A 23,942-nucleotide genomic window follows, 5' to 3' on the forward strand; every position below is an offset into this window, starting at 1 on the left:
TTTTGGTTTTTGACTAGACTTGTAACAATGCAGTAAAACTGTCTTTTAAGCTAGATATTCCTCCCTGCCAGGAAAACACCCATGTCTCTCAAGCTCCACACATCCAGTTTGTTTATTTGTTTAGTCTCCAAGCCCGTAAAAGAGATATCCCCCGATGACATCATCAAGGTTATTTTCTCTGACTTAAGAAAGCTCCCTGCAGAGCCGCAGAAGACATTATACAACTGTTTTATCACAGACTAAGTAGTTATCTCCATGACAAGCAAATTAACCATTAAGTGTAAAATCAACTGAGCATCCCTTTAATTGACTGCTGTAAGAGGGCATAGTGGATATGAAACAAAGTGAGACTGACACTAGTTTTTTTTTTTTTTTTTTGCATCAGTACAGATGATTAAAACTTCATGGTCTTAAAGGACAGTTTCAAAAAGTGATTTGGGGGAAGGGCACAGACACAGCAATTGGCTTTCTACGACTGTCCATTCTAAACAGGTATCGCTTTAATAGTGATTAAATTGGAATTAGGCTTCTATTGGAGCAGTTTACTAACCCACGCTCTCGCTCACACACATATACATACACACAAACACACACACACTAAGTATAGTCAAAATATTTCTACCTCTATGGAACATGTAGAAGCGTGCACAATCACATGACTTTTAGCCAACATACCAAGAACACAGACATTTACCACTACAAACATGCACAAAAATAGCGTACCACCCTCAGCCTGGAGGGCCAGTGACAGAGCTGTAAGGGCCAGTGCTGTGTTAGGCAGCAGCAGAGGCAGATGCAGCACTCAGTAGCCTGAGGGCATTGCTGGGTATTCAAGCTTCACTGGGCCTCCTCATAGTCCCATGACCAATGACACACACACACACACACACACACTTCCAGCACAGAGTCAGTCAGGCCTATCCAGCCTTTTGGACAAGAGGGGAATCAGTAAAGAAGTAGAACAGCCTCATAGAGTGCAGACACACACAAGTTAGACTGAGAAAAGTGAAGAGGATGTAGGTTAGGTGTTTCTTCTACTACTTCTGATTCTATGGAAGTATTTAGGTTAACTATTTCTGTGTGTGTGTGTGTGTGTGTGTGTGTGTGTGTGTGTGTGTGTGTGTGTGTGTGTGTGTGTATGTGTGTGTTTGTGTGTGTGTGTTTGTGTGTATTAATGTGAGTGTTTTCAAGCTGAGAAAGGACACCAACATGACACAGCTCAAAGACAATTAGGACAGTTTAGCTTCACCTAAGCCTTCCTTATGACAAACAGTTTTTTGATTCATTTACTGCATGTAAGATGACAACAGATTGTGTTAAGACCTGCTTTGATGTACACAGTTGAACAGTTATTTCATGACCAGAATACAACGCAGAATTACTGATCACATTATAAAGATACGATACAATGCGTGTACCATTTATCAACGCCGCTACTGGTCAATTGGATGGTCGGTCCAGACTGAAATATCTCAACAACCACTGGATGGATTGGAAACATCTGGAATATGCAAATTCTGAACCTCCTAAACTTGCCAAATACTTTGTGACCAAATACAAAGCACCTGTAATAGTAATCCCTTCAGCCTCAGATGAACATGGTGTTTAGCCCTAATTGGCAAATACGCTTAACTAAGGTAAGTAAGACAATGATGATACCAGCTAAACATCATAATGTCTCACAGAGCTGCTAGCATGGCTGTAAAGGCTTATGTTTGTATGTAAACTATGGTAGCTTTTGATAGCACATATCCCTAGAAAGCCCCTCACATGTACCTATACACACACAAACCCAGTGTCCTCCCATATCTCTCTAAATTGCTTATGTTCCTCTCCTCTGTCATCGTGTCTCTTTCGTATGCTCAATCTCTCCCCCCTCTCTCTCTCGTACACAGACAAAAATACACACACTCACACATATACACGCATCTCGTTCTGTTACTGACATATCAAGTCATGCAGAAAACACAAGGGAAGCTTTTTTTTTTAAATCCCGGGACAAAAACAGCAAAATGCAATAACCTGGGACAAAAGTGCTGACATCTGAAGATGAGTCTGACACTTGGACAGACTGCTCGGTTTAAGCTGAAATGAACATAAGCGTCAGAATAAGAGAAATCGAGAAGTCAAAGACAGATAGCTTACTGGTTCCCCTATATTTTCTCTCCAATAATATCATCCCTTGAGTTGATTCTTCTCTTTTTGCTAGTCCCTGGCCTTCTGATCCTCTTATTCTCCCCCTTCTTTTTCCCTCATCTTCATTCTTCAGCCCCCCCAAACTCATCCCCCTTTTTAGCCAAATACTTTACCCATCTGTATTTTACTTTCATCCCCACCTCCTGTTAAACCACCACCACCTCTGGGCTGCAGCTTATCTCTCTATCCCCCTTCCCTCGCTCTCTCATAGTCACCTGTCCTGCTCTTCCTTTTGTCTACCCTCCTCTCATATCCTTTCTTCTCACGTCTCATCTCTTCTGCTTTCTTCCTCACCCCCCTCTCCCTTTTCTCTTCATCTTTCCTCCTTCGTCTTTCCCTCACCGTTCTCGGTCCCCTGACTATCCTTCCCTTTTTCTCTGCTTTTTCCTTTTCATCCTCTCCTCTTCTCTATCTGGTGCCTTGTTTGCATCCTCACCAATTCTGCTTCTTGATTAGCGAGATCGACCAGCGCGAGCCTGCCAGACACTTTGGTTAAAATGGCCAATGGGTCTTTCGAGAGGCACCCATATAAATAGAGGGCTGAATCAGATGCTTCAATTACATTTAACACATTCCCACCCCTGCATTTCAAACACTATTTAACCACAAGGAGAGAGATGGAGATGTTGGCCTATGAAACATGAGGTCAGCCTTGAAGGTTGAGGAAGTAGCACCAACAGAGAAGATGTAATAACAGTGTGCACACCAAAGCACTGCTGATTTTCTTCTTCTGGTCAAATTATTCAATGTATGACTCCCTCGGACTCTTATGTAATTGTGAATTTGTGTGAGCAACGAAGGCTGCCTCCTCATAGACAGTGAGAGCAGTCTAGTGCAGAGCCATAGGGACTAAAATAGTTAGTCATGTGTTCATTATCGCTATCCTCTTTTAAATACTCACCCCATATCCAGAAACATTAAACAGAAGAGGACCTTCGAGTGGCGCTGTGCATGTGTGTGTGTGTGAGCAAGGTTGAGAGACAATGAGAACTAGAAAGAGAGTGAGAGAGAGAAGCAGAATATGAAGGGAATGAGGTTATGGGATTGTGATAACTTCAAAGGTTATTATTATTATTACTGCAGGCTGAAGCCATGCTCTGGCATCCCTCAAGCTTTGATCATTATGTAAAGCTGTTGTGCTCGGTGCTGGCACTGAATACATTACAGAGTGGATAACCAGGGAGTGTGCAAGCAAGCGTACCCAGACCAACACATGGACTCAGCTTCTAAGTTTCTTTGGATTTTTTAAAATAAATGCACATCTTCATCTCCAGAGAGAGCCTTTAATCTCACCTTGACATGTCATCTGGACGGAGGGACGCAGATGGGGAGAGATTGGAGAGCAGCAACAATATTCAATTTGTGATTGATAGCAAAGGGCTTAGCTTTGACTGACAAGGTACAGAGATCACAACAATACCATTAACATAAGAATATAGGCCAAAGAACAGCACTTTGGTGCAGGGCAATCCCTCCTAAAGGAATAGTTTCATATTTTGGGAAGAAATGCTTATTTGCTTTCCTGCCAAAAGTGTGATGATTTGGCATGTAAGAGACAAGACATGTTAATTGTTGAGTGCTAGAGGTGCTGGCTTGTAACATTTTGACAGAGCCAGCAGTTCTCTGTTTCTAGGCTTTATGCTAAAATAAGCTAATCTACGGTCTTATTTATCATAACAGAGCGGGATCAATATTCTCCTCTAACTCACTAATCAGTATATTTCCCAAATTGCCAGTTTTGCCACCACAATTTCCAGCAGAATATAGCTTGCCAATGTCTCAAGGCTTTATGATACACATTTGTTATGTATGAATTGATACTAGGCCTATAAGTTATATGACAACAGAAAAAAGGCATGTATACACACATTTCTATGAAAATACTACATGACACACTGGGTTTTTGGCTGTTTTGCAAGGCTGTACTTGACAATTATATCACAGATTAATCTGCAGATTAATTTCCTGGTTTAATTTCAAAAAATGCTCTATTCATTTCTTAAAACACCATTAATCTGCTAATTGTTTGGGTCCTAGCTGTTGCATTAGGATGCTTGTTGGCTGGACAGTTAGCTCCCTCTATATTGACATCCCAGTAAAGCTCCATAACACTGCAAACTGAATCCACTGTATCTCCTAGCTATATAGGCCTTACACTAGCAAGCATCATAGGTCTATTCTCCATGTTTAAGGGTAAAAATATAGGTCTCTTGACAGCTTTAGGGGTTTTATGCTAGGTGTTTATATTACCCCTATTAATAGAGTGTAGTTGTTAGGGCGATTATGGGCTTAGGGGGGGAACCCTAGCTCAGAGGGGCCTAGCCACCACTTTTAATTTTCGTCTACACATTGTAATCCGAAAGCCACGTTGAACTTGAAAACAAGCCATCTGTTCTTTCACTTACCTGGCCTACATTAGCGAGAAAAAAACACACATCCAAGCATGGGCAGTGCAAATACATGTCTTGCACTGTCATCATCACTGTCATACAGTAGAGCGATGGAGCAATATAGAGTGGTGCTACAGTAAATGGGATGCTGTCAGAGTAATAATGGAACAAATAGAACAACATGAGAGCTAAAAGTCTATTAAGGCTGTAAACTCACTATAGAGCTCCATACACACATACACACACTGAGTCCCTGCTAGATTAGCGGGCTGTAGGTGAAATACAGTGATTTTTTTTCTCTCTTCGACCACCAACCATCGACAACGACTGATCCTCCTTTCCACAACAATGACAGCATTTAGGAAAATTAGGCATAAACAAGGCCTTCAGAGTCTATTTGCAACATGCATTAGGTGTGATGCCCACCCCAGTTCAATACCAAGGACAGCGGTCGACGCACGGAGAGCCTGACAGCCATGACAACACATGCACTACAAAATGACAGATTTATTTCTGCACGGATGCACCGTAAGCACCGACACAAACCTGGCCCGAATGACACTGCTGTTTCAGTTTGAGACATTAAACAGGCGTAGCCTACCGTGAGACAGAAGCACAAGCGAAACCTTTAGACAAGCAATTCGCCTTTTCTGAGCGGCTTTTTTGCCCCCCTGCAAGAAGGAGAAGCAGCCCCATTTCACCAAAACCCACCGTTAAAGCGCGTTTGTGAAAGAAAACGCTGAGCACCTACCTGCTTGTCTTGGGGTCGAAGAGCTCACATGTCCCGTCGCTTATTTTGGTCTGTTACGGTGGTTATTATTACAGTGGTGGGCAACGTTATGTGTCTGCCAGCGCCATGTTATTATCACGGAGTGTAGGACTGTGCGGTCCTGTGCGCTACATCCGGGCTGTTGAGGAGAGCGAATGAGCGCAGTTTGTGGTGGCTGAGAGGGCGGAGAGCGCGCTGGATACAGTGTGTAGAGCACCTGTGCAGCACACTGTACCTCCGTTGCATCCACACACCTCCACTGCTCCGTACATTTTCCAGGAAACTCTAAGCATCTGGTGTTTTCACTTCCTTTATTATTCAAACCACTGAAAATAACCAAATCGTCTTCATTAAAGGGATGAGAGTCTACAGACAGGGCCAGCCATGATTATGTTGGTGCCCTAGGCGAGATTTTAGGTAGCGCCCCAATAAAATAAAGTGCAACAATGGTTTCTCCAGTCAGTTTGGTGGCTGTCAGGTGAAAATTGACTGACCAGAAAGGCTTTGAGGACCTAGTTGAAAGCCCACGTCAGTCAATCTGGGGGGAAAGAGGAGAAACATTTAGAAAGGTGAACAAGTGTGGATTTTCAGACCACACACATGTCTGTCTAAAAAACAAACAAACAAAAACAGTCCCACTCATCTGGCCCCCCTCCTTTGGTATCCTAGGCAACCACCTATAAGTGGCCTCTGCCAAGGGCTGCCCCTGTCAATAGACAAAGTGAGGCTGACCATAGGCACACTGTGCTTCCACCTATATGCTGACATCATCATTCTAACATGCTCACAATGGCAACACTAGTGAGTACAGTATAGTGTTTCGCTTGTCCATAATCACAGTTTTATTCACACATGGAATTTGGTCCCGGCTATGAGTATCTTGCAAAGCATTTTTATTTGGAACAGAGGTACAGGTGTACATCATATATAGCATAACCAAGTGCTCCCATCACATTTCAGTTTTTAACATTTACACTGAAGAAACATATAGTCTACTCTAACCTACACTTACAATTGCATACATGCTATGATATGTATATATTTACATTCAAACTTGCAGTCATGTACATATGTGTAAAAAAGAAAAATAAAGGAAAAAAATGTGTGCACATACAGTATAAAGTATAATTAGTTATGTCTTCAATGATGTTTCTTTTGCATTTGCAGCTCTAAATTAAGTTGCATTCATCTATGAGTTCATCCATTGGAACCATGAATGTCTGTATGAAGTTTGCTTTGACATTGTTATAGAAAAAAGTAAGGGAATCAGTTTGGTGAACATCTGTTTCTAAATTCATGGCAATGCTGAGATATATTTTTTCCTCTGGGAATCATGTCAATAAGTTAGTAGTTGAAATACTTAAGTTAGCCCTGGTACCAACCCAAATACCCTTGGGATGTCCCCAGACCCACCAGCTCCATGTTAGTAGTTCCCAGCCTGGGGTCCATGCACCACCTGTGAAATGTAGAAAATCTTAAAAACATGTAGTAGTATAAGACATGACCCTGCCAGAACAAAAATAATAACTGGTGCTCTAACTGATTTAGTGGATTATACAATTGTAATGGGGTTTTGAGTAATGCTACTCTCATGACCATATAACCTTCAGTATTGAAGATTATGGCCTATAGTCTTTTACACAATGGTTTCACCTGTAGACATTGTATGTTGTCCACCTGTTATTTCTATATTTATGTATCTAATTTTTCATCCTAATTATCTTTGTTTGGCTTGTTGTCCTTGTGCATTTTTCTGAAGATTGTTGTGTATGACGACATTGAGAACCATTAACTGGAGTCATATTCCATGTATGTTAAGACATACTTGGCTATAAAGCTGATTGTGAAATGTGTAAGTCACATCCTCTAAAGTACATTACTGTATATCAAGTTGTCTTTTTTGAAGTGAATGTAAGGTATGCGTTTATATGTAAGTGGTTCTCAAGGGAAACCGACACAGGCTGTAGCCCAAGAGTTTGGGGATACACACAGCTTGACAGCCGCTCCCATCTCTGACAGTGTCAAAGCCCTCATTGATCTCCCATCTTTGTTTCTGACTTGCTGTTTGTAGCACAGGGTTCTTCGTGTGAGGGCACGTGTCAATTTCTCCAGTTGTGGCAGGAAAGTCCTTATGTCTTACTATCTGGTTAAGTGAGGGAGAGAATGAGAGAGGAGGCAGAGAGCCAAGTATTTATTAAGGTCTAACTCTGTGTGTTGTTGTTAAACTTAGGGGTCAATGAGACAGTAGCTTCAACGTTCTCCTCTTCACCAGTCAGACAAATCTCATCAGTTGACTTGCTTGCGAGGATACGTCTTGCCTTCGCTCTTATACCAGCTGGTCCTTACAGGTGCAGACCCCAAAGCTCACCACGTCTCACCTACAGAGTGAATCTTTAGTGCATTCCTGCTCTCACTGCACATATGTGCTACATATGTCTAACCACGCATGCATGGATGCTTGCTAAAGCACACACACACTTTGCAAACTGTCATACACTCAGATACACATAACTTCCATCCACACAGACACAGTATTGCTTCCTCAGTATTAGATCTTTCCCTAGCTCAGATGACTTTTCTTCTTGTGATGATACTGTCCCCTGCCCATGCTGCCACCCTACCACCCATAAATCCCCTTGGGGAATGTGAGCCTAGACTGTAAGCAGTGGAAACACCCCTTCAGCTCAGGGCTATTCCAGGCTGAGCCACACTTATTATGGGCTTTATGGACAGCCACATCTATCCTTCAAATATAGCCACATGGGGGGGAAGGGGAGCAGCTCAGTAATGCATTTTTGGGCTCTTTTCAATCATATTACACATGATTTACAGATAGAGTTGATATTTAGGATGGAACAACTGATATCTGTAGTGAGCCAAAGATAACCAAAGGTACACTTCGTCTGTGCTTTTGAGACTGTTTTACCTCGTAGTTTTAGAAATGTTTGTGGAATACACTAGATATAAAAACACACAAAAGCTTTGAAGAGACACATAACAAACATATCTTATAAATATAAAATATTAATCCTCTCGGAAGTTGGTTGTAAAAAGTTGCATGTAAGAGTACAACAGCTTACTGGTGGAATACCACTTTAATTGGACTTTCATTAGATCCCTATACTGATTTTTGGCTTGGTCATGTCATGTATTGTGGTTTATCTTTTATTTATGATCCATCTATTGTCTGACCGGACATTTGACCGGATATGTTAATTGATTACAGACCTACACAATCTCATTGCCATTTATGGAACATGGAATACCTGATACATGACTGCTGGCCCTATGTGAGAATTTGATATCCCCATCTAGTGGTATATTGTGGCAGCACACAGGTTACAATAGTGCACCTAACTTTAAGTTGTAGTAGTAGCAGCTATCTAAAAATATTAGTTACATCACTTCTGAGTAAATAATGCAACCCTTTGTTATATAAAATTGATCTCATAGTGGTCCCGGTAATATGATTTTTAACTCAAACTCACCTAAATACACACATGTAAACACACACAAAGATACTCGGTTCCCAGCAAAAACGTGCTGCTGTCCCCATGGCAACTGTAGCAATATTGTTTCTTTTAAACTGCCTCCCGCTTTCTTACCCCCTCTTCCATACTCACTTTGATTTTATCTCTTCTTCTTTCATTCTTTAATGGCTCAAAGGCACTTCTATCTCTTGGTAAGAGCTGCCACACAGCCACTGGTTAAAGAGAAACACTATCTCACAGAAAAAACACTGCTAAAACAATAAGTAAACAAAAATTGTACCTATTGTAAACAATTACCCTGCAGAGCTCTCTTTTATACTCCAATCATCCAGTTATTTCACCTTTAAAAGGGGAAAGTGGTGAAGAGGAGGGAAAAGGGGGAGAAAGGGAGGTAAGGGGGTTGCAGCTTATGAGTGTTGGAACGAGGCCTAGAGCTTATCAGAGGCTAATGCCACCGCTGTCACTTTGGAAAACCCTGCTCCTGCCAGAAGGCTCTCTTCTGCCTAACAGCAGCACGCCTCACAGTTGCCTCCTATTTTCTTAGCTCCCTCATTGGTTGAAACTACAAACAGAGATCTCCGATAAGTGACATCATTGCTCTCTTTCCCATCACACAGCGTGTGTCATGACCACGAGGAAAACATCCAGTCAAATGACATAGTGTATTTTCCTCTAAAAGTCAAATTGAGCTATATTTGAAACACAAGCATGCACCTTTTTGATCAAATTATCCAACAGGAACAGATTGGGCTGAGTGCATAGATGGGTTGAGGAAACAAGTGTTGCCAGTTTCAGCTCTTGACAGACTGACCAACTAGGAGACTAACCATGAACCAAATGTTCTGGATTGTTTCTTGGCAAAAGATCGCTTATGACGATGTGCAGGTTAACCAAAAAAATCCCCTACAATTCGCACAGGAAGATTCATTTGAAGTTGTTGCTGGAAAACATGAGGCTGGTCTTTGTGTAGTAGGCTGTTCATAAATGTGTAAATTTGTCAATAAAGTTACTTAAGGGATTTAGTGGAAAATGGTAATTATGTCTGCCTGTCTCATTCTAGTTGAGGACCTGATACTCTACAAGATCTTACTGTTCACACAGTTTATTTCGAGGTTCAATATTTCTGTGGCTGACCTTGTGTCTTGCAAGCATACGACAATTTCATCTATGAAATTCATTATTGTGTGTGACAGCTACCTTTAAAGCTATTATAATTTTTTTTCCCACTAACCCTAACCCTAACAAAATAAGCTGTAAACACTGACAAACAGCATTTTCCTCTTTATAAAGAATGTGTAATCAAACAGTTGCCCATTTACACAACAGCACACAAAGAGCAACACTGGCATTCATTTGAAGCTGTGTCTCTGGTCACCCAGTAACAGTAAAAACAATAATTCACCCTCCTTTTTACCTAGTTTTCTCTCCACCATGTACTGAGAAAATATCTGGCTCTTAAGGTGCTAAAATACCTACTATGTTCCCGAGCTAATTGCTAACCTTATCTGTCTGCTGTATGGTGCTACACGGGTAGCAGGTCAGGGCTTGCTGAGAGTGATAAGATTGAATCAAAACAGTTGTGGGCCAAACAATGGCCTGAAAGACTCTAAAATGCTCCATTCAGCTGCAAAGATGGGTGATCATTCGCTTTTGGTTTGTCACTACAAGCAACCCTATCCACATCATACATCATCATTGGATCCATTGTAAATATATGAATACTAATCAATGCAGATTTAATTTGCACTCAACAAAAATGCCCATCCATCCATTTTCTTTACTGCTTATCCTCTAGAGGGTTGCAGTGGAGCTGAAGCCAATTTCAGCTGACATTGTGCGAGAGGCGGGGTACACCCTGGACAAGTCACCAATCAATCACAAGGCTAACATGCAGTATAGAGACAGACAGCCATTCATACTCGCATTCACACCTACAAGCAAATTACAGTCATCAATGGACCTAACCTGCATGTTTTTGGTCTTTGGGAGGAAGCCAGAGTACCCACACAGGCACTGGGGGAGATGCAATCTCCACACAGAGGGGCCCCAGCTGCCTGGTGGGTAGGTTCAAAGCCAGAACCCTTTTACTTTGAGGCAAATGTGCTAACAGTGCCACCAGAACACAGTATAATATAATATTAGCCAGTTAGGGTAGTGTGTAAACATACTGGAAGCAGACATGTGGACTAATATCACAGTGGGTTCAATTCAGACCTACATACAGTATAAGATCCAATGGTGTCAACTCAGACCTACATACAGTATAAGTTCCAACCAAAAGCACCACAACAAACAGTGGAGCCAAAACATTAAATATTAGCAATTGTGTCTCTCCATGATAGCTGAATAGTTTTCATTTATGACATATTGTAGATGTCATAGCATTTATACCATATCTGTTCACAGATATGGTATAAATATGCTATGACATAGTTTTGACAAGTTTTAATATTTACAGTAAAATAGTTTAGAAATTCCCAGTGGTTTCCATAAGGCACTCTGAATCAAAACCACTGTCTGCTGACTTGTGATTAGAGAAGAAAAACTAGGTTTATGGTCATATTCACTTATATCCTTGGAAGCAATAGGTCTATATTGGTTGATAACCACCTTGAGGGTGACACATCTGATTTTTAGTAAAATATTTGATTTGCCATGAAATTTGTTGTAGACATTCAGGTTCCCCACATCATGAATTTATATAACTTTGCTGATTCCTTAACAATTTGTTGGTCAAGGTTTTAATTTTCTCCGGTACTGTAACCAAATACCAAATACCTGCAATTTAGCAAATGTTTGAATGCTAACATGCTAAACTAAGATGGTGAACATGTTTCCAATGTGCTGATACTTTCTTTTTTTTATATATTAATATTGATTGTTAGATTGTCTGTCCTTGCCAATGTCCCAGAAAACCTCAGAGCTGTAGCGTAAGTCAAAATAACCCTAACTGACTACTTAACTGAAAGGAAGGGTCAAAACTGAGAATTTCATCTCATTTCATTCTCTGTATTGCAATAGAGTTTTAAAGTAAAGACCGAGTTGGATAAACATCAGACGTTGAACTCTTGGAGGATAAGGTCTCAGCATTTTGTGCACATTGCGCAATTTCTGACATTTTTTAGCTCAGATGATGGCTAATCTAATAATGGTGTGAGGACAACTGATGCAATTGTGCAAATCCACACATTTGAGTGTTTTTGTTGTGAAAAGGTTGCCTTGGGAACATATGAGATGATTATATCATCTCTTCTTAGAAAAATACTTAATATTTTATTTGTTTTGAGTGGTAAGCATACCATATATGCATTTTATGAATTCACCTAACACCTCCATCCACTGATTTTACACATTTTCTAACACTTTGCCTGAATCTGTGCTAAAATGAAATATTCTCTGCCACTTTAATCTCACTCAGCAATTGTCCAGAGAGGCATATAAACTGATGAACATACTGACTGAACCAGGCAGTAATGTTGGCTGTCAATACTTGAGTATTTGGACACAGAGAAAACAGCCTGACTCCTCATTCTTTGTTTCATTGCTATAATTGTGTTATTTTGTGCAACCAAGACAGATATGGCATTAACCATGCATGGTCCCATGACTATACCACACTGTCACAAAAACAGGCCATTGTGCTGTCAGTAACTCCTGACGAGCTAAAGAAGAGGAATGTCATCTGGTGGAAATAATAACATTTAAGATCAGCTGTATAAATCACACAGTTGCTTGTATTTTCTGTAACTATTCAATATTTGCTCCCTTTTATTCACTGTGTAAAGTCTAAAAAACCCCTGATAAATATTATGTTGCATCTTCAAAACTTTGAAAAAATACCACCACCATATCTTATCTATGTTATGACATATGAGGGTGTGGCATTTCCTTCTGGCAGTGGAGTGATGAAGGGAGGAGTGGCCAAGTGGTGAGAGGCTTTGGGACTATAAAAGTAGATTTCATTGGGCCTAGCTACAAGCCGGCTGATTCGCCTATATCACACCACAGCCCACAGCCTGCTCCTGTGTTCACCTGAGGACTGAAGGCAAGAAAGGTAACTTGAATTATTAATCATATATCTGATAGTTTATCCTAAATGTATGCATGTATATTTCTGTGGATCGAGCCAAAAAAAATCATTTTGTGTGTACAGTGCAATGGTGCAATGGTGTACTAACCAGATGGACCATAAATGTTTTAAACCAGTTATAAGAATATGTTTTACCTTCATATGTGTGTATGTAGCTTATCAGTTTGATTCATTTATTGGTGATGTTGGTGATGACAAAGCTATTGAAAAGTCTTAAACTACGTTAATCGATTTATATATGATCTAGATTAGACCATTTACATTAATATGCATTAATATGGTTAACAATACTAGTACATAATACTAGTATAGTAATATTACTATTAAAAAGCTGTCGTAAATAAAACATTTGATTTTTTGTGTGTTGGGTTATATTTATAATGTAACAACAAACATCAACAAATAGCATAAAATAGCAATTATTCAAATCAAGAATTAATTTAACAACAGTAATTGAATCTGCAGTCACAAGAACAACTATATTAGTGGTATTGCCCAACCAAAGAATCATTGTGATTGCACATTCCTCTCTAAGTGCACATAAGTCACTGATACAACCTAAAATCAATGTGCCATTATGTTTCTGCAAGACTCAGGATGATTTCTGTGGCCATCATCCAATTACTACATCCCATGGCATTCAATAAGCTTTAGTTAACACTGTTTATGGAGTCACATAACCTTCCAGTGAAGCATTTGCTGACACTTTGACATCTTTATGAGCTGTGGAGTCCTCTGGTGGTCACCTGAAGAACAATTTCTTCTGTCTGTAGCTAATTAAAAACCTCAGTCTATCTGCAGTGCATGCTCTGTGTCTTAGTAAAAAGTAACATGTGAATACATTTGTATTTTATGCCCTCATTAAATATCGTTTCTTGTCTCTCTGTACGCTAATATCCACTTCTCAGTTTTACAATTATTTTGGATTCAGTATAGCTCAGTTTGGCTGGCTGTTAAATTCCACAATGTGCAATTTTCATTTTTTGGGATTGTTGACTAAACTAACATCTGTTTAGGTTTAGTGCTGTCTTTAATTTTCTGTCTTTGAGAAGTAATCTGAGACTTCCTTATGATTATAAAAAATAGTAATAAAATAAATAAAAGTTTACTTGAACTTGTTCTGACAGGCAGCATGGATGTAAGTACCTCATCAAATTGTCAGACCCCTAAACCGGTAAGAAAAACACTATTCATCATTTTACCTTCTAAATATGAATGCCTGAATCTTTGCTTATGTCAATGGGCCTTGTTGCAACTGCAAGTTGGTGTCCTCTATCCTGTCCACCCTCTCTCTGCCCCGTATCTCCCTCCTGGCTCCTGATCCTCATCTCTCCCCATCCTCCCCCTCTCCTCCTCCCTCTCAGCATTCTGATGCTCTGTGTGGCAGCTACCCGTCTGGTTGCGCCCCACAGGCTAACAGCCTTTGGCCCTGCCAGCAGTCTGGAGCTGGGTACCCTGCATGGCCAGGGCAGCCCACCCAGCCTGCACCATGCTGGTCCGGACAGCCAAACACACCCTGCTGGCCTGGAACACAACCAGCGCAGATGTCATTTCCAGACACGGCTCAAGCCATGTCAGGAGTCCCTGCTCCAACCCCAACTATGGTCCCAGCTCTAGCTCCAGCTCCAGTCCCAGCTGTGGCTCCAGCTGCAGGGCAAAGCTACCAGCCTTGCTGGCCAGGCCCCCAGTGCCAGCCTTCCCAGCCTCCCCAGCCACCAGCTCCAGTTCAAGCTCAAGTCCCTGTTCAAGTCCCCACTCTAACTCCTGCCCAAGTCCCAGCACCTGGTCCTCTTCCTGCTCATAGCATGCATCCAAATGTACCAGGTTGGCACCCTGGTTGGTCTTACAACCCTGGACAGTCAGGATGGCCTGGACAGCATCCTTCTATCATGCCTCCACACTGGCCTCCACCCACATCTGGACCACTAGTGAGTAAAACACAAGGAATCTGGACTTCTTTGCTAATATACAGGAGTTAAAACTATTTAAATATATGAGAGGACATTTTATTTGCTGCATCTATATATGGATGAATGTGTGGAGGGTGGCCTTAAAGGTTGAATATGTAGAATATTTATTAAAAGCTTTTTTTTTTTAAAAATAATACAGCCACGGGGCGTTTTGAGGGGTACAGAATGAAAGTATTGCTTTTCCATAAAAAAAATATTTAGTCTGAGTTAATATTTTTAAAATTTTTTGACGGGTTCGACAATGACGTTCTGACACGTTCTGTGTACATTGTACCAGCCAATTAACGGCCGGAATTGCGGGTTGCCAGGGTTGTCTGTTGTTCCGGTGCAGCTACTGTAGGCTGGCACTGGGTGAAATGGAGTTGTAAACAAACACGGCCGTGTTGGACTCACTAAAACCAGCGTTTTTTGCTCTCAAGTACAACTTTTCATCACAAAACTTCGAAGGTAAGACAGAATATCTGTTAGTCGCTGTAAATAAGTGGTTGTTTACCTTTGTATGCTGCTGGTTCACTGAGTTTTTAGCGCAATAATAGTGGTACTGTTGAACTCGCCAGGGTCTTAGCTTTCATATGAGATGCTATTTGTTTGTGTACCATGAAGTATCAAAACGGTAGCAATGGAAATGTGGAGAGTGGGTTGACTTTCTGACGCTATTCGGATTTTGATATTTGATCATTAACCTCTTAACGCACGCTGTTCCGTTCACGGGACGGGACGGATGTTAGGAGGTAGCCACACGGTCTTCTGAATGTTTTAAACACCAACCCTTAAACATATATACTCATGCCGTACATTGTTGGAAAGCTTAGATTGTTCTGATTCATTCAAGACCACTCACGACTTATATGGTTGCTCACAGCCGTAATAGTATTACCGATTAGCTCGGCTAGCCACTCAGCTAAGTGAGAAAAGCTATAATGCCTACATACCTTCAAAGTCTTCCCTTTATCCACAACGATCATCTTATGACTCAGGACTTTCTGTACAGCTCGCCAAGTATCCATTCTTGTGAAATATGAAATCCGTTTTCCTAAAACCGGAATATTTTCCTCAATATGTCCATGTATTTAGTCCAACACATAATGTAATAACACAAATAACAAACCATATACGGTCCGTTTACGTCATTTCCTGACCTGCGCGTCCATCTCAGACTACACGTGACTAGATGTTTACGACCGTGAGCCTCTTCTGCTTCTGACGACACCACACACAAGCCAATCGGTGTTTAGGATTAGGCAGTACATGCAGAGACATTGCTGCTACTCCCACTGGCGTTACAATGTAATGTACCTCGGTGGTTTCAAGCAAAGTCCTTCTAAGGCTCTGTTTCAAGTCAGTTACAGCGAGGGTATGTTCGCTTCCTGTTTTCAAAATAAAAGCACTAACAAGAAGCCAAGATGGCGCTCTAATCACCCGCGTTTGGACGAGCTCCGCAAACCTAACTGATTTTTAAAAGTGTAAAGTGCGAACAGACGAACTACCTTAATTGATAACGACTGTATCTTCACCCGGATACTTCTGGAGAATGTCGAAATCCAAAACGAAAACTTCTGAGAAAAGAAAAAGTGATGCTTTGAAGATGCTAGCGAGCACTGCTAACTGTGCTAGCAAGCCTGCTACGCCCACGCCTCCCGCTCCTGACGGGCTAACTGGAGCCAAGAATGCACTCATTGACACCATGCATGACTACTTCGATGCGAACAACGACCAAGTACAGGTATCACTCATGGAAGAAGAGTTTCCACCTCTACCCATTACACCGTCGAAGCCTCCTGCAGTTAAACAGAGAAGAGTTGAAGACACGGAGACGGCTGCCATCCTGTCCCAGTTCTCCTCTCTCTCGCAACTGATAAACAACAGAGCGGACGCCCTGGAAAAGATGGTTAGTGGCAACTCAAGAGTGATTACAGAGGTAAAAGAAGCGGTCAAAGAAAACGCTACACAGATTACAGGTCTCCAGGAGGCTTTTGAGTTTATCTCTGCTGACATTAAGACCGTGAAGCACAGAGTTGATCGCGTCGAGTCAAAGATTAAAGAACACGAAGCAAGCCATGACACACGAGAGAAGCGCTTAGCTCATCTGGAGAGCTATTCCCGCCGCTGGAACCTGAAACTCTATGGCTTGGAAGAGAAAGAAAAGCAAGACGTTCGAAAGGAAGTCATCCAGGTGTGCCAGGCTATTCTACCAGAGGCCAAAGATAAACTACCAGACGTCGTTGACACGGTGCATCGCCTTGGGCCCAGGAAGCCAACCAACAACCAACCCAGAGGCATCATAATGCAGTTCACCTCTCGCATTTACCGCGATGCCATCTGGCATGCGGCGAAGAAATCATCCTTCCTGAAGAACAACAACCTGAAGCTAGCTGAGGACTTGTCGGCAGAGGACAGACTCAAGAGGAACCAGCTGTGGCCCGCTGTTGAAAAGGCACGCAAAGAAAACAAGCTGGCTTTCTTCGTTGGTGGCCGTGCTTTTGTAAATGGAACTGAAATTTTCCCACCATAGAAATATGACTGGTGAGCCAATGAGATGTTATCAGTAAGGTTTGCAATATGACCTTTCATTTCTTCTCTCTTCTTGAATAATGCCAGAGCCTGAGGGTTGTATGTTTTTTTTTATATAAATATATATTTTTAACAATGGGCATAACATTTCAATGGCAAGGTAATCCTAGTAAGGAATAAAGTGCCTTCAAGTTAAAAGCTGCTATTTTTTAGTTTACTTACAAATATTACTATTATTTTTAAGATACATTATAAAAGATGTTTCTAGATACAGTCTAATGCAGCTGTTTTTTAGTTGTTTACCTGCCTAAAAATGCAACTCTGCTCAAAAGAGAAGAAAAATAGAAAAAAGAAAAAAAAAAAAAAGCATATAAGTAAGCATATTTTATTACCTCCTCAGTTTATTCCTCTACTTGAAACCACACCATAGGTTCGCAACTGTTTAAAAAAGGGTTTGCTCTTCTCATCTCCTGGTTAGTAAGTACACTCTTAAGGACCGTAAATTTCCTTTACTTGGTCTAGCACTTAATCTTTTTTACATTTCTATTTTTCCTTCATATCCCTTATGTCTTTATCTGTTATTTCACTAAATGCGAGAGGTCTAAGAAACCATATCAAACGTAAAGCTACATTTCTTTATTGTAAACAGTATAACACTGACTTCTGTTTTATACAAGAATCTCACTCAACTGAGCAAGATCTTAATTTTTGGAGGTCACAGTGGGGGGGGGATCTATGGATGTCCCATGGTTCAGAACGCTCAGCTGGTGTTTGCATTTTGAGAAACCGTTTTAATGGGAAAGTTTTATTTTCAGAATGTGACAAAGATGGTCACTTTATTCTCCTTGTTCTTGAGATCGCTAATTTATATTACATCTTAATTAATGTGTATGGGTTTAACTTGCAAGCAGAAAATATCACTTACATTGATACATTAGAAAATCGACTGCTCCACTGGCTTTCAAAATTTCCAAATTCTTCAATACTATTTGGTGGAGATTTCAATATTGCACTGGATAATCAATTGGACAGGTGGCCACCAAGAAACGCTGACTCCTCCAGTTCTCATTTGAAGAGGTTTATTGATAGATTTATTTTAACTGATGTTTGGAGAGATACACATGTATCACAGAAATCTTATACATGGTCCAATAAGTCAATGTCTAGTTTGTCACGTATAGATTACTGGCTGGTCTCTAAAGATCTGAAAAATGCCTTAACAGACATTCTGCCTTCGCCGTTATCTGATCATAAAACTATCAGTATAAATATTCCTTTATTGTCTTCCCCCTCCCCTGTTAAATCCTCATATTGGAAACTTAATAGCACCATTCTCAAATATAAAGACGTAACTACTGAAATTGAAAGATTGATCAGACACTATTGGAACAAAGCTCTGATTGAAAATGTATATAGCAATAATTGGGAATTAATGAAATATGAGATTGCTAAATATCTCAGGAAATACAGTGGAGACTTAGCAAAAGCGCGAAAAGCAGAAGAAAATGATACAATACTTAAGATTAGTTCTTTATTATCCAAACCACTAGAGGCTCTTAGTGAGTCAGAAAAGATTGAGCTCACTGAGCAACAACATAGGTTGGATGAAATTTACAAGCGAAAAGCTGAGGGAGCATTTGTTAGATCACGTAGAAAGTGGCTTGAAGAAGGGGAGCAGAACTCTGCCTACTTTTTTAGATTAGAAAAACACCAAGCTAAAAACAATACTATACAGCAATTGAAAATAAATGGTTTAATTACTGAAGATCAACAAAGAATAGCTAATTATTGTGCTGAATTTTACGGTAATCTCTATACCTCCAAGTACTGCCATCAATATAGCTCTGACTTCTTCGATTCTATTCCTAATATTAATCAACTGAGTGAAACAGATAGTTTTTCTTGCGACCAACCTATTGTTTTGAATGAAATCATCAATGCTATAAATCATTTAAAGATTAATAAATCACCTGGAATAGATGGTTTTACAGCCGAATTTTATAAGCAGTTCTGTGAAAATTTAGCCCCATTCCTAAAAGAAGTATATGCAGAAAGTATAGACAGAGGTTCACTCCCCCCTACACTATGTCAAGGTCTTATCACCCTCATCCCTAAACCTAAGAAAGATCACCTCGTATTAGATAATTGGCGCCCAATATCATTATTAAATAATGATTACAAAATTTTTGCACTTGTATTAGCTAACAGGCTTAAATCTACACTAGATACCATAATAGATGAGTGTCAATCAGGATTTATGCAAAACAGACATATCTCTAATAATGTAAGGTTAGTTTTAGATGTATTAGATTACTCAGATCTTATTCAAGACGACAGTTATATTCTTTTCCTAGACTTTTATAAAGCTTTTGATTCCTTAGAGCATGATTTTATGATGGTAACTCTAAATAAATTTGGTTTTGGCAATTTCTTTTGTAAAGCAGTAAAAACATTATATACAAATGGAAATAGTTCTATTAAATTAAGTCATGGTACCTCTCCAAGATTTCCCTTAAATCGTGGCGTTCGTCAAGGGTGCCCTCTGTCTGTATACCTCTTTCTTCTAGCTGTACAACTACTTAATCTACAGATCAAAGCCTGCCCTCTAAAAGGTATTACTATTGCCAATAGGGAAATAATCATCAATCAGCTGGCAGATGATACAGCTTTATTTCTTAAGGATGCCTCTCAAGTGTCAGTCGCAGTCAAAACTATCCAGTCCTTCTCTAAAGCATCTGGGCTTTATCTTAATCTTAACAAATGTGAACTGTTACCAGTAAATAACGGTACAGTGTCCTCAATTTTTCACATTCCTGTCAGAGACTCTGTTACATATCTTGGTGTTCAAATTGTTAAAGATAGGAAGCTCAGAGGCACTTCAAATTTGGTTCCAATTATTGAAAAAACACAAAAAGTCCTCAACCACTGGCTACAAAGAGACTTATCTCTGAGGGGCAGGGTTCTGCTCACTAAGGCAGAAGGAATTTCACGGCTCACCTATGCTGCTCAATCATTGTATGTGAATAACTCCATATGTAAATCTATTGATAGGATGCTCAGCAACTTCTTATGGAAAAACAAAACACACTACATGCGAAAATCTGTTGTTTTAAATGAATATGACAAAGGTGGACTAAATTTTATAGACTTCAGCTCTCTTAATAATACATTTAAAATAAACTGGATTAAACAATATCTAAAAAATCCAACCTCTATCTGGAACTTTATCTCTCATCATGTCTTTTCCCATTTGGGTGGCCTTAAGTTCATTCTGCTTTGTAATTATAATATTCAAAAAATCCCACTTAAACTGTCCAACTTTCATCAGCAGGTACTTTTAGCTTGGGCGCTGATTTACAAACATAATTTTTCCCCACAGAAATGCTATATTTGGAATAACTGTAACATCTTGTACAAGAATAAGTCACTATTTTATGATAAATGGTTCACCAACGGTATTCTTTTAGTGAGTCAATTGTTTAATTGTAGGGGACTTTTGTACAGTTACTCTGAATTTCTCGCCCGCTATAATTTACCTGTAACTCCAAAAGAATTTGCTGTAATCTTTGATGCAATCCCATCTGGTCTGTGTATATTATTTAAGAATGCTGACCACTCTCCACCCGTTTCGTTGTCACCTTCTGATCCATTAGAAACCCCATTAGGTAAATTTTGCTTTTCTTTTAATAAACGTATGAATTCCAAGGTAAGAGCCCTGTTTCAAGGGGATTTGGTTTCTGCTCCTGCAGCAACATTTTACTGGAGCAATTTTGTTAGTAATATTAACTGGAAAAAAGTTTGGTCGTTACCACAAAAGTTTCTTCTAACTAATAAGGTAAAGGAAGTTTCATTTAAACTGATACATAGATTCTATCCAGTCAAACATTTCTTACAAAAATTAAAGAATGATATTGATGTAAAATGCTCCTTCTGTGAAGCTCTTCCTGAAACATGTTCTCATCTTTTTTGGTACTGTGAATTTACTCATGATCTGTGGAATGAGATTAATAGATTTATAGTTACCTGTATTTTCCCAGACCTTGTCTTATACTATAAACATGTTTTATTTGGTTGTTATGAACACAGCTGTAAAAATGAGGATGCTTTTTTTCTTATTAATTTGATTTTACTGTTAGCTAAATTTCACATTCACAAATGTAAATTCACAAGCAAAAAACCTAACTTCACTGTGTTTATGAAAGAAATGGAACAGTATATTTCAACAATTTCCCCCTCACAGAACAAAAAAGCGATCAAAACTCTGAGTGTATGCTGTACTTTTAAGGTATTTACGTAATCTGATAATTTATTCTCGCACCTCTTTATTTTATTACTATTTATTTACTTTTATTGCTGCTAATATTTTTATTTTTCTCTCTCTCCTTTTTTTCTTTTTTTTCCTTCACCTCTCATCTCTTTGTTAATGTTTTGTTCTCTCGGTGTTGTGTTGATGTTCACACCAGCAACAACGTATTGTATGGTATTTACATTTGTATGTGCTGGTCACTTTCAATAAAGTTTTTTGAAAAAAAAAAAAAAAAAAAAAAAAAAAAAAAAAAAAAGTACATGCAGAGACATTGCTGCTACTCCCACTGGCGTTACAATGTAATGTACCTCGGTGGTTTCAAGTCAGTTACAGCGAAGGTATGTTCGCGTCCTGTTTTCAAAATAAAAGCACCAACTCTATCGTTATGGTTTTCTTAATAATAAAAGGCAACGGGTGTTTTATTTTGTGAAAATGACCGGAAGTGCGTTACTCGCTACGGCTAACTTGAGTGGCTCCGAATTCGCAGGAACAAAACTTTAAGCAGATGTTATTTGGACAAATTAGCGTCACATTGTGGATCTAAAGGGCTACTTTCTCGCCTAAAAAGGTTAGACATGTGGATAAAGTGGTATATTTACAGAGTTAGAGCTAAAATAAAATCCGGCACCGGACCTGGCAACCCGACTGCTGGAATTACTTTTTGGTTGTTGCGACTACGATCTCGAGACATTAGATGGCGTTGTTCTGCTCATTCTACATATTCTACCTTTAAGTGTAGATGCAAAAACACTGATAGCCAATATATGTTTTAACACTGGGTTTGATTACTTCATTATTCATCTTAATGTTCTTCTCTCTGTCCGTTGCTATTAAGAGTGTGCCATATAACTTGAACCTGGCCCGCGGAGTGTATGACAAGATGATGATGACCATCTTGGGCCATGTCAAACCAGATGCTAAAATGTAAGCTTATGTAAACGTCAATGCTGTAGAGACGCAATACAGTGCCAAAAATGTATCCCAAGTGTAATGAGCTTTGGTCTCCCACAGGTTCACGGTGAACTTTCTGAGAGGCAACGACATCGCCTTTCACATCAACCCTCGCTTCAGTGAGGGTGGCAAGCAGGCGTTGGTGCGAAACCACAAACTGGGTGAGCGCTGGGGCGCAGAAGAGAGGGACATAAAGGGACCCTTCCCCTTTGCTCTTGGGAGCCCTTTTGAGGTGAGCAGTTACAAATAGGACTCAGTTTAGGCAGCAGTTTGGAGAATGGTGCTTAAAGATGCTATGTGTGGCATGTTAACATCAATAAAATCATTACATTTATTTGGCAACATTTTTATTGTATTTTATATTTACTGTACAAAAAAGGAAGATTATTGCTCCATTGACACTTAGGTATTTATAATCTTATCATTTTCATTGTTGTCCCATCTGATAATAAAAATAGTCAAATAATTCTACAGTGATATGTTGATGTTTAAAAATGCTACACATGGTGCCTTTAACTGACTGTAGGTTACTTCTCCATGGTTAATGTTAGGGTAACGTTTGGCTGAAAAGATGGAAAGGGTTGGAAAGTCGCTTGGGCAAGCGAGTCCTAGATAAGGGAAGTGCTGTACTGCAGGGAGACTCCTGGAGGTCAGTGGGGGTCTCATGTTGCTCAATAACATCAATAACAATTATGCTTTACAAACATAGAAAAGCGGTTACTAATCTGAAGAGCTAATTCTGTCTGTGTCCATGTTTAATAATCAATAACAGCATGTTCATAGACATTCCCAGTGTATTACTAACTCATCTGGTACCATATTAAAGTATAATATGTTATATTTAATGGGTAATCTTATCAGTTATTTGTCAGTTAAAGTAGGATTTTCTGGATCTTGATATGAAATCATCCTAATTGTGAATCTTTTTCTTTTTGTGTATCTCCACTTAGATTGGCACTGCAGAATAGCTGCTCCTGAATGAAATTGTGATTCAATACATGCATTTTTAAAATTTGAATCGGGTGCTGCATGTGTGGTGGCTCACATTATTAGTGTTCTGCTCTGTTCCAGATGAAGATCCTGTGCACCCAAGAGGCGTTCAGGGTGGCAGTCAACAACATCCAACTGTTTGAGTTCCGGCATCGCATCAGAGAGCTCAACCAGATTGACCGAATCAACATCTTGCATGATGTCGTCCTCACCTACGTCAATGTGGAGACACTTCCATAGAAAGTACATGCTTAGTCATAGAGCACATGTATCAACAC

The 23,942-nt window shown here is 39.8% G+C and overlaps 1 protein-coding gene across 1 annotated transcript; it reads left to right on the forward strand.

The window, feature by feature from the left end:
- Positions 1 to 14,068: 14,068 nt before the first annotated feature.
- LOC128377167 (galectin-3) lies at positions 14,069 to 23,918 on the forward strand. The gene is made up of 5 exons (XM_053337076.1): positions 14,069 to 14,110; positions 14,301 to 14,864; positions 22,559 to 22,647; positions 22,735 to 22,906; positions 23,746 to 23,918. Exons 1-5 carry the CDS (start codon positions 14,069 to 14,071, stop codon positions 23,902 to 23,904), a joined length of 1,026 nt encoding a protein of 341 aa, XP_053193051.1. The 3' UTR covers positions 23,905 to 23,918.
- The last annotated feature ends 24 nt before the right edge of the window (positions 23,919 to 23,942 follow it).

Source organism: Scomber japonicus, chromosome 17 (assembly GCF_027409825.1).
Source record: "Scomber japonicus isolate fScoJap1 chromosome 17, fScoJap1.pri, whole genome shotgun sequence".
NCBI classification, from domain to species: domain Eukaryota; kingdom Metazoa; phylum Chordata; class Actinopteri; order Scombriformes; family Scombridae; genus Scomber; species Scomber japonicus.